General features: G+C 42.1%; 1 protein-coding gene across 8 annotated transcripts in view; it reads right to left on the bottom strand.

Annotated features, from left to right (window-relative positions):
* Positions 1-12,376, bottom strand: part of MACROD2 (mono-ADP ribosylhydrolase 2) — an 836,889-nt gene that overhangs the window by 51,203 nt on the left and 773,310 nt on the right. For all 8 annotated transcript variants that reach the window (XM_090134637.1, XM_090134639.1, XM_090134638.1 and 5 more), the window contains 2 exons: positions 6,370-6,432; positions 2,423-2,491 (listed from right to left, as the gene is read on the bottom strand). In XM_090134637.1, coding sequence (XP_089990763.1) covers positions 2,423-2,491; positions 6,370-6,432 — 132 coding nt within the window. The remainder of the gene's footprint in view (positions 1-2,422; positions 2,492-6,369; positions 6,433-12,376) is intronic.

Below are 12,376 nucleotides of genomic sequence, written 5' to 3'. Positions count from 1 at the left end.
GTTCTGATTATTTTAAACCATGCATTTTGGAAGAATATAACCTGTACTCCTTTGCCATAAATCTCTTTTCCCAGTAATTAGGTGAAAGAATTGGAAAAGTGTGATTTCTTTCAATGCTTTACATCCAGTTCATTAAGTTGAAGATAAATGGCAGAAAAGAGTACACTCCAGAACCTGGCAGGTTTTAGCTGCGTTAACTCAGTGGGCAAACAATTTGAAGGCTGAAATTTATTTCAGGAGCAGCAGGTGTTTTCAGAAACACCAGAATTTTGTAAAATTGCCATTTCCTAAACAAGTAGCAAGTTTTTTGTAAAAGCAGTATTCATGCTAAATCCATAATCCGAAAATCTGAAAATACACAATGCAAACCACGGCCTGGTAGAGGCAGTGGTCTCAATGTTCAAAAATCTTGGTTAGAATCGTAGAATTATTGAGGCTGAAAAAGACCACTAAGATCACTTAGTCGACCATCAACCCACCCCCACCATGCCCACTACCCATGCCCCTCAGTGCCACATCCACCCTTTTTTGTTCAAACACCTCCAGGGATGGTGACCCCACCACCTCCCTGGGCAGTCTGTGCCAATGCCTCACCGCTCCTTCAGAGAAGAAATTCTTCTTCTGCTGAGCTAATTAGCAAATACAACCCAAAACAGGATCTCTTCCCAACCGTTCTTTTTGTCTATTAGTATGAGTTTTCAAACAAGATATATGGAGGAGGATCTGTTTCACTCCTTTTCCCCTATCGGATGCTTTCTGTCCTATCCTTGAGGAGAAAGACATCCAAGAATGACCCTTCTGATTTTACAGGGCACTGTTTCTTCTGCCAGTCTCTCAAGAGAAGAGGGGAAAACATGATTCTCTTAGAGTATTAAAGGAAAAGCGAGAGGCATAACACAGAGAAAGCTGCTTTCCTGAGAAGAGGAAACTAAGTACAAAGGGCCAAAAAACTGTAGTTTAACATTGAGATTAGCCACCAAAAAGCTATCAGAAGGCACTGACTTTATAGTAATGAACAAGCACTTAAAGCAATAGCAAAACTTTTGGAGTTTTGGTGAAGCTGCAAACAACATCCTAACCCAAAAACCCACCGCAGGCCTCACACTACAAAACATCAAAACCCCATCCAATGGGGGATCGTATGGATACAGTATACATAAAAAGGCCAAGTGTCAGCGAAAAAAGAAAAATGAGTGACGGGTAATCACCAGCTATGCTGGGACTGAACCTATTACTATTCCTGCCTCAAACTAGCCTTGCTATGACCTTAATCTGAAGATATCAATAGCAAAAGCCAGCGCTCTGGCAAGGGTTTGAGGGCTTTTTTCCCTGCAGTATCAATCAACCAGTTGAGAGAGCACTTAAATCAACCTGCGCCAGGCTTTGAACTCATAATCAGGTAAGTATGTGGGCTCTCCAGCATGTTCCTTTGGAACAAAATGGCAAGATCTCGCACCCTGTCACACTTATCTAGAAAAATGAGAAGAGAGTCAAGCAGCGACACTGAATTAAACATTAGATCTTTTAAAATAAATAAGTTAATGGATGTTAATAATTATGTTATCTCAGTGAAACGCATTAAAATTTTCTATTAGTCTTCCTTCGCCCATCTTTCTGATAGGCGGTATTTATTACAGATAGCATAACTCCTGTTTTGAATCACCAGTAGCGAACGTTTTATAAATCACCCAGGCTTTTTCCTGACGCACCCACACAAAAAATGCCAAAAACCACAGAGCGGCACAAGCAATTAATAGCACGATATCGTAACAGTATCAAAAACAGCACGTCTGTGCACTGGCTCCTATCCGTAAACCAACAATTCCATCAGAAAAATCTCAGCTTGAAACATTTAAATTAGATCATTCCTCTTTCTTGTTTCCTAAACTCCCCAACATTTGGCCCCGTGACACTTTTAAATATTTATCACAAACTAAATGATCTGAGTGCCCAGCACAGCCTGCACAACATAAACATTACTTTCTCCTTCTCAATTATGACTTCATCTCCTTCTGTCTCCTCTTGATGTGTTTATAGCTATTGTGTTTTTCTTTTTCCCCATCAGGAGAGCTCTGAATAGGAGAGCTAACGCTGTGGAGATAGATGTGCACATTTAACTTTACACACGTGAATAATCCCAGCGAGCCCAAGCTCCAGGCTTATTTCTGATACGTCACGTATGATACTGTAGCATTACCTCCATAAGGAGGAAAATTGTTGGAATTCATGGCATCTCTCATCAGCACAACAGCTGGTGCCAAGTACTTTTATTACAAAGACTTTTGTAAATCAAAATCCAAGCATGTACCTATTTCTGTACGGTTTAACTGTGATTTTAGCAATTTCCAGACAAAGGAAAATACGGCTTTGTGAGATGTCCTCTTGGGTTTGGATATTTTGCAATGCAATTTACAATCTGTACCTTTATCCTCACTAGGCTTTGCTTCTTCTGATGATGATAGGCTGGCTACAGCGGAAGGTTTCGTCTCATCTGTAAGAACAAGGAAATGAAAGACAAGTTATTCATTAGCTAGCAAACTGATGAACTGGTTTACTGGGGGAAAAAAAACAAGCGTTACACTTTATCGGAAGATGATACAATGCTTGAATTTGATTTTTTGGGCTTCCATCCATTCTCATTGTATTCACTGACCATTACCAGTTTGACTGTCTTCCCTAGGCCAGGGATAAACTTGCACTGCAATACTGCCAGATCAAATCTGTACTTCAACTTACTGTAATAGAGAGAGAGGAACAGCTGCCAATTTCTTGGGTAGGCTGGTGTTCTCTTTGCTTACATATTTCTTTTTTTACTTAATCTATTTATTTGGGGAAAAAACACAAGCCATTCTTTAATCATGTCCAGCAGTCCCAATGGAATCAAAATCATTAAATGCAAATGCTTTCCTGAAAACAGAGTCTTTCTTGAATAAGATCTGAAATTTAGCAAGTCCGTAAAAATCTGTGGAGCATAGCTGTTTAATGGTAGAGTATGTGCTGTTAAAACGATGATCTTTAATAGATAAAATTAGTAACTGAATTTTATATATTTTTTCACTTTCACTGCAGCTTCTTCTCAGCAATCTTTGCAGGTTTTAAACTTTAGAAACCTGTTTTCATTTTTAGCCTTTCATTTCTTTTTAAGACTTGCCTCGAGTTGTTCTTTTTTTCACCTGGCCTAGTCATTGAATATTTTTAACTAGCTTGAAGCTGGAGCACTGAACCACCTGCCATTTTGTTTTCCTTGTGTTAATTGTGAGGTACACCAATGATAGGATAGAGGCCAGATTATTAGAAAAACCAACAACGCTCTAATAGCCAAACTATTCAAGGCCAATCCTTGTACACTATAATTGGCTTTTTCATCTATTGTGTAATAAGAATATATAAATCTTTAAGTAATGACTATGTAAGAGCACAGTTTATTTTTGCTCCTCATACGCTTTCTTTTACAATATTAAAGTAATGATTTGTGATTTGTCACACTCAGATGAAGGTTATGCCTTTTGGTTTAGAAAATACAAATTAGAACTTCAGTATTTGAATGGCTTGCTCCTCACAATTATCCTTTGTAACGATTAGAAATGGGCATACAACTTCAGGCATACAACTGTGTATCTTAAAAAATCAGCTCACTTCCTACCAACAAGGAAGGGTTCAGAAGCAGCAACCCTAAAAGTTTCTGATGATGTTTTGTCTCCGCAGTTGAAAGTGGAAAGCAGGAGCAACTCATCAGCTGAACGTTACTTACTCAAGATAATCGTCTGCCTCTCTGTTCTTATCACTAGGTGAACCAGTAGGGCTTCATGTTAAGCCAAGACATTCCTTTCTGTAACGTTGTGTGCCTGTGGCTGAGGAAGTGATTCATGCAGTTTGTGTAGGCACAGTGCTATCTTTAGGTGCGTACCTAAAATGAGTTCAGAAGATTTTCTGGATCTGGGACCTAAATAAGTCTGGATCTTTTCTTTGACACTCTTCATTAGAGTAACAAAACATGACTACCAGTGAGATAGCACAGGAGTATACACGATATCTCCCAATAAACTAGGCCTGACAGCTTGTAACACAGGAAGTTATGACAGCTTTGGAAGAAAACACAATGCATTTAGCACACCTCCAGAAGCAAAGTAGTAATTAAGAGAGGTATGTTCCCCTTCCTTCTCTAGGGAAAAAGTAAATATATCTTATTCAATCCAGCAGCTTTGCAAATCAAAATACCAAGGAAACATACATCTCATCAGAGTCAAATAGGATGTATTTGGCATCTACAGACAGTAATACAACTGGGTTTCATGTGAATCCCTGCAACTGGAGTAATCCTGAGGTAGAAGACATGTAGTATTTGATATAGTCAAAAGCTCTACACTGCTTGAGCAAAAATATCCCCCTGTCTAGGAAGAGATTAAAAAACACAGCCTGGATTCAGACTCATGACTACTGCATGATTCAGAACAACTCATGACTACTGCAATGCTAAAAACCCAGGAAAGTGAACATGGTTATCCTTCAGCACCAAAACAGAATCACAGAACTGCAGTTGCTGGAAGGGACCTCTGGAGACCATCTAATCCAACTCCCAGCCCACCCAGTGTTTCCCTGTGGTAGGATGCATCCAGGTGGGTTTTGAGTATCTCCAGAGAAGGAGACTCCACCATCACTGGGCAGCCTGTTCCAGTGCTCCATCACCTCACAGGTTTTCCTCATATCCAAACAGAACTGCCTGTGTTCCAGTTTGAGCCTGTTGCCTCTTTTTCTATTGCAGGGCACCAACAAGAAGAACCTCTTGATTCCTACCTTTTAGATATTTAAAAGCATTGATAGGATTCCCTCTCCGTCTTCTCCTCTGCAGACTGAATGGTCTGAACAGCCCCAGGTCTCTCAGCCTTTCCCCAGAGGGGAGATGCTCCAGGCCCCAAACCATCTCTGTAGTCCTCTGTTGAACTCTCCCCAGTAGTTTCTCGTATTTCTTGAACTGAGGAGCCCAGAACTGGTCACAGCTGTTCCAGATGTGGCCTCACCAGTGCAGAGCAGAGGATCACCTCCCTCACCCTGCTACCCGTGCTCTTTGTAATGCCTCCCCAAGGCACCACTAGCCTTCTTGGCCACAAGGGCACACTGCTGGCTCATGCAGCATGCTTATCTTGGTGAGCATAAAGGTTCCTGGTCCAAAGGTGCTATGCTGTATGCCCATGTCTTCACCACCCACTGCTTGCCAAAGCAGCAGCAACAAAGAAGGCATACAGAGGGACTTCAAGCAGTTGAGGCCACTACCAGCTGTTAAACACAGCTGCAGAAGACTGACCTGCAGAGCACAGGGAGAAACGCTGCACTTCCACACACACAGTGCTCACTGCCTGGGACATATAAGGACCCTCATCAAATGAAATCCTCGTCTGGAAAGAGCTACAGTAGAGTAAGCAAACCAGATAAGTCAAGAATCCAGGATTTCTATTTTTCCTCCTGCCTTTACCAGCTGGCCTTCTTCAGCTCAGTTTTCCACATATTGATAACAATCTCCAAGTCAGCTTAAAAAAACAGCTCTGAATAAAACTGCTTCATCCTCTGTGAATTAAGGTAACATCCTGCACTACTATGAGGGAGGAAAAAAAAAAAAAAAAAAAAGAATTGTGTTACATGTAATACTGAAAAAAGAAATCCTAAAAAAGAAGGGGATTTACAGGCATTCTGCTTGTCACTTCAGCTCTTGTGATAAAGTGCTTAATTTCTAAGTCTTTTGCAATGAACAGAGTTGGGTGAGATTAAAAACATAAACAGAAAAAAAGAAGAAAATCTATTGTGACCATGGAGTGACATTGTATTTTACAATATTGAACTTACTAACTTGTAATATATAATTTATAAGCATGCCATCTGCAAAATCCACTGTTCGTGAACTCTGACATTCATTCACAGTATATGTAATGCCTTTCTGTATGGATTTAGAATCTTCATAACCCCTGAGACTCGTGCAGACAATTTACTAAACCTGAAAATAGCCTGAAAAACCTAAGAAGCCCAGCATTCAGTAAAGAAAGACCTCCCCCAAATTTCCTTTCCCCCCATTTCAATTCCATGCTACTTCGGTGCAAGCAGAGAGGGAAAATTACTTCTCTTTAGTTAGAGGATTAGTTAGAGGTAGTCCACCTTAAAGGGGGAACCTGGAGCTGGGAGGTTAAGGAGGGAAGCCTGCATTCCTGCATTGCAATAGTTTCATTCATAATGAATGGAGCTGCGGTCTCCAATGGGAGAGCTGCACAAGCCCTGAGTTAATCTGGTGAAAACATACATTTTCCTTCAACAGCATTGAGTAGGGCTGTTGTTCACCAAGGTGGACAAAACCAAAAGCCCTTCAAGGACCTGGGCACTCACCTGCTTCCTGGCTTGGGCCCACGGTTTCTTCAATGCTTTGCTTCTCCTCTGCGCTGTTACCACCTATTGGGGAGACCAAACAATTCTTTAGGATGTATCTTCCTATTGGTAGCAGCAGCAGCAGCAGCAGCACTGTTCATGGTCACGAACGCAGCACAAACTGCTCCTTTGCAACAAGGCCCCGCAATAGAAGGGGAAAGATGCAAAGGTAAGCTGAACAAATGGCAAACGTAACCAGCAAAATTTAAAACTGCCACATTTCCAGCTGGGAAGGGAGGTTAGATTAAAGATTCTTACCTTAGTAGGCACATCAGAAATATCTGTATACCAAATAAATAGAGCTTTCCCTAAACACTGTCTGCAGTAGATAAAAATGTTGCTTGATCTGAGTCTATTCATTTTCTAAAGATTTTCTTTTTTCCCCAGGATTATTTTCCTCCAGTAACATTTCCACAAGAGCCTTGGAGTGGCTGTGTTTCAGATTGCAGAACCCACTTACATAGCTATGGAAGCTGAGAAGAGGAGAGGCAGAATTGCCTGAATTTTATTTTAAAGCTAAAGGCTCAACGCCACTTAACATAAAGTAGAAAAATGCACCAGAAATGACTGCAATGGAGAGAGCAAAATAAACCACAGTCAGATCGCTAGGATTTAATGTGTTTTCCCCCTTTTTACATTCACATTCATTCCCAATTTTCTCCGCTACTTTGCATTCACATTCATCGCCCACTTCTTTCCCTCCAGCTCTTACTGAAGGCAGGTATCAAACCCTGTGTTACCACTGCCAGAAGCGATGCCCTGGGAAAAACAGGTCCATAGACACCACACCAAGCTCCCTTAACCTTTGCCTGGCCCGATTAGAAGCAGATCAGGAAATCTGTATTTCCAGCGATGGAGAACACTCTTCTAGTTCCCTAACAACATTAGAGGCTGCCGTGAGACGGGCTGGCTCAAATGCGATGGCTGCGCTCCCTCTCTTCCAGCATGGCAGCTGAGCTCCAGCCTTAATGAGGCATTTGGAAAAATGACTGCTGAGCATGAACACTGGGAGAAAGGAAATTCATTCCCAAGCCTGTAAATGGCTCAATAAGTATATTTTTCTTGCTGTGGCTCCTGGGTTTTTCTGATTGCAGCTTCTCTAAAGCAGTGCAGTTGAAGCTCTTTGCACTGCCTCCTTGCTTTTACTTAGCACAGAGTCTGCTGAAGAGAACAGCAGTAGCCCAAATGCAATTAGGTGGATGGGAGAAAAACTGAGAAAGTGCATGTGTTTCAGCAGCAAACACACATCTTCCGGCATCGCGCTACACTCAGCTCATACTTAGAGGTTGGGGTATGATGCTCGCCTTCTCCAGCAGGCAATACATGCAGCATCCAGCAGATGGGACTCGTGGAGAAGCATTCCCCATCGGCTCGCGTGAAGCGGCTCTCAGAGATGGGGATGGAGCAAGGGGATGGAGCAGCACCCAGCACCGGGTCACCTGCCTGCCCGCCGCTCTCCGCACCGACTGTAACCAGCTGCAATGGCTGGCTGGCTACAGCGATTTCTTAGGACGTTAGTGAGCTCTAGCCTGTAAAAAATTGCATTTCATGGATGACCAAAATGGCTTGACAAAACCAGCTGGGGTTTTTCACTCCCTCCCTTTAAATCACCCTGTCCACACGCAACGCAGGGACCGCAAGCAGACCAGAAAGTTTGCTGTGCCAGAAGACAAACTCTTCTCTCCCCCTTCTCCTTTTACAACACGGGTTTGGGACTTTGCAGGCTTTACAACATGCAATTAATAAAGAAGAAGAAAAATCCTTTATGTCACCAGGCTGTGTTTCAGAGGGATAAAGTTGTCTAGCTCGGGAGCTGTGCAAAGGAACAGTATGTTCAACACAATACTATCACACAACAGTGCAGTGACACTTGAAAAATCTTTACCGTTAAGTCGGATCCAAAGAGAATATTGTTGCATCACTGTTAAACAAGCGGTGCCAAAACATAAAGGATTTCATTACGGCCAAGTGCAACATGTTTTGCTCTGCACAGAAGGACTTCATATTCAGGAAAAGCACGTCAGGCAAAAATAGTAGCTACGGATATATCACTGGAAGTCATTTCAGCAATTGCCTTACTGCATTTAGAATGAAAAACTACATTTCTAGGTGACACTTGTTGCTACATCCACTATAGAGACTACAACCATCAGTTATTTGGCTAAAATCAGTATTTGGGGGGTTCGTTCATAGCTATTTCCAAAGGGCTACACCTTATTTTAAAGTTACTTTCTCAAAGCAAACTTGTACCTCCAAAGAAGGTTTAGAAGACCTGCTTCATCAGATTAACAGACAATGCATATATTCATTAGAACATGTTGTCAATCCTGAGGCTATTATTTCACCAGAGATTCACTGTTTAAAACTAGAATAATGGAAAGATAATTACAGCACTGTGTATTAGATTCTTAACATGTTTTCCATCTAACATTTCATTTTGTTCCTTTTGAGGAAAAAAAAAAAAAAACCCACCAAACGTGAAAGACTTTAAGCAGAAGTTTCACCTCTTGTACTCTGACCCAGCCCAGCAGACTGACTGGACTGTGACAAGGGAATTAATTTTGATCAGCGCAGTGAAAGTACGTGTTGTGCCTGCAAAGCGACTTTCCTACAATTAGAGGAAAGGAAACACCACGGTTAAGAGTGGGTGAGTGATCCTGAAGTGAGTGATTTGCAGAGGGAAAGGGTAAGCCCTGCTTGGCCTAGGGAACCTCTTCATCTCTGTGGAAAGTGAAGTAAGAACACACCAGTAAGAAAGCAAACTATTGAGTGGAAAAGTGGCTAATCCCAAAGCATCTGACAAACAGTTTTTTTTCCATTTTTTCATAAACTTTTCTAACGAATCTCTTACTGAGTGCCTTCTACTGATGAAGAACCTTTATGTAATCACTGCTGTCCACTGGAACTGGGTGCACAGCAAATGGGAAGGTCTTAAGTAGCACATGCTCAAACCAAAGAGCTGAAAACTTACTATAGAAGAGAAGCAAGCCAGTTTTCCACTGTAGTTTTATTCGCCCCTGCTCTCCTTTTCTCCAGGCAGAAAAGTCGGACCCAGTGCATTTCCCTTGAGTCTTCCCCATGACATTAATACTAAAGACATCTTTTCCACTGGTTGGCTTCCATAGTGTCTGTCATCCTTCTCTTTCCACTACTGCAGCAACTGGCGACAGCATTTCCTTTAGGTGAGAACTGTCCCTGCAATATCTGCTTTTCCATTGTACTAGCAATTGAACAGCAATCTGTCACTCACTCCAAAGGAGATGGAAAAAGCAGTGAATGACATTTTGTGTCATTTTAGGCCAGCAAATGTAAATGATTTTGAGCCACATCAAAAGACAAATGGGAACATCTGTTTCTTTTTCCCTGCATGGCAGTCAGTTGAAAAAACAGGAGTTTTCAGAATTACAGAAGCACATCAGACACTAAAATACCTACTCCTGGCCATATATTTTCCTCTGCCAAGCTGACTACTGTATGGTAGGAGCCTGCTCTCCCCTCTTAGCCTTTTCCTTTGGAATTGACAAGGAAACTTGCCCCAAATGGCAGATATCCTTATTTATATCCCGTAGCAAACAGGTCAGGCAGTGACCAATCAGCACATTCAGCAAGCTGGCAAAGCACACAGCATTTTGAACTAAGCTAGAAAACTGGATGCTCTGTGAGTGTCTGCCTGCTTTATGTTAAGGAGAGGTACTTAGCATGCACAGTGATGTGTCACCCGCAGAAACTGCCCCAAAACGAAGCAGATGATACGATAAATAATAAGCCGGCAGTCATATGGGAGAAGGCTGAGACGAGAACCCTGCGAATGTCCAGGGGACAAGCTCTCAGCAGCACAAACAGAGCAGCTTTTAGTATTCTTCCCATTTACTCTGCCAGAGCCCGGAGGCACGGGGCTTTTTACATCCCTCGCTGTTTTTGCGACAAACACGGCAAGTCAAAAATATTAATAGTCTGCCGGCCTCTTGGCCCTTCCCATTTCAGAGATGAATGAGTGCCAGATTCTCACACACCTACTCCTCCTCAGCAGTTCCTTTCTTCATAAGTAGTCACAGACATATTTAGAGCTAAGGTTAATGTCAACATCTCAAAAACTGGTACAAAAAGACACTTTTCAGAAGAAAACAGAATTGCAGATAACATATTTTTAGTCAAAGGAGGAAATTCTGCCCGGCCAGTCTACTTCTACTCCTCCAACACACAAGTTATTAATAGTAAAGTTTTTTTTTTTCCACTAGGAAAAAAGCACTTGGACGTGCCATTGTGTGTCGACAGTCAGAGGGAGGATCTTTCAGAATACCTCCTCCTACCTGGAGTGGAAATAGTTGATACAGAGGGCCAACGTCTGAGAGTCCTAACTTGTCTGTCCTTCCCACATATCTGTGTACGCATCACAATCCCGAGCTCCAGCTCTCACCCTGTTACACCCTCCGTGGTTTTTGATTTGCAGCCACACAAATCTCTTATGGTCTGGCCTGAAAATTTCTCTCAAAGCTGGGCCATGCTTCTGTGACAAATGCAAACCAAGATCTGGCAGATAAAAGATGTCACAGTTCTGAATTGTCTTTTTTACAGCACGAAAACATTGCTGCGGTAATTGCACTAATGATGTGAAGCTTCTTCCACAATAACAGGGACACTAATTAATGAGAAAATTAAAAATGTGGGCCTTGATCTTACAGCTGTTGCATTCTACCCACGAGCAGAACTGCTGACTTCAACGAACTCCTATGATGTGAGAAGAGAACACATATGGATCTGGATATACACTCAAGATCATATAGCCGTCAACCACTGACAGACTGCTCCAGTGCCAAAATGATATCAGGCATAAAACAAGGAGAGCCATCATGGTAGAACTCCAAAAGCATGAAAACAAATCATTAGGGTGGTAGCCTGAGGTTACCGAAAATTTTTGGTTTGCATTTTCATTTCTTCTAATTAAATCACAATTTTTAAGTCAGCTTTAAACCGGGCTTGCATGGAATCTCTTTAGGGTGAATTTAGGGTTAGTAAAGAATTATCATTGGCAGTAATTTTTTAATGGAGTTATGAGACTTGTTCCCCCCTTGTTTTTTGAACAATTACCTCACTGCAGACGCTGCCCTCCATCAGCACACCGAGCCTCACCAAGTTGTCAGTGTAATAAATAACAGGTTCTTATTTTCATGCAGCGTTTTTGTCAAGCATTGTCGGGGAGTGTGGGAAAAGAATGAGAATTGCAACTCGTGGGGATTATCTCAGAGGTTTAAAATAACACTATTGTATTTCATTATTTAGCATCCTGAGAAATATGGGAGCCTAAACTAAAGCCCACTGCAGTTCTGAGGTGTTCCCCTCAACTCACTCCTCTGCAGATCACAAAGCAGGTAACTCAGCACCATGGTACATCTCCCAGCACAGGGAAGGACCAGGGGACAACGTGTGGGCCAACAGTTTCCAGTGCCAAGTGAAGTGCTTTGCTTGTGCCCAGATGTATCCCAATCCACAATATTGCTGGGAACATTGAGCAAGGCTGTTTGTTTTTCTTGCTGGATATAACTTTTTTGTGTGTGTGACACACACCATAGCTCAGATTTTGCAGTGCAGATACCAGGCAATATATTATCTAAAATTTCATTGTCCAAGATGCTGATCATTGCTATTTTTGACAATCTGCAAGTGTCCCTACAAAGCAAATAAAAGCAGGTATTTCCTGGGAGCCCGAGCTCTCCAGAGGAACCAGAATATGGACAGCCTACAAAAGTCCATACAAAGCACAAAGATGCAATTTGCATTCTGATGCAAAAAATGCACACGCGGTGATGTGCAAGCATTCGTATACAGCTATCCTAGTGTATGAAGTTAAACAAACTGCCCGTGTGATCTGATGCACGCTGAGGAGCGAGCAGAGGCAGTGCTCAGAACTGAGCAGAGGAGGCTGACCCCCAGCCCTCCCTAGCTAAGGCAAAAATATGTGAAGGTGCAC

The sequence above is a fragment of the Phasianus colchicus genome, chromosome 2 (genome assembly GCF_987193195.1).
Source record: "Phasianus colchicus chromosome 2, bPhaCol1.hap1.1, whole genome shotgun sequence".
In the NCBI taxonomy this organism is placed as follows: Eukaryota; Metazoa; Chordata; class Aves; order Galliformes; family Phasianidae; genus Phasianus; species Phasianus colchicus.
Note: the sequence above shows the minus strand (reverse complement) of the source record. Positions and strands in the feature narration are given on the sequence as shown.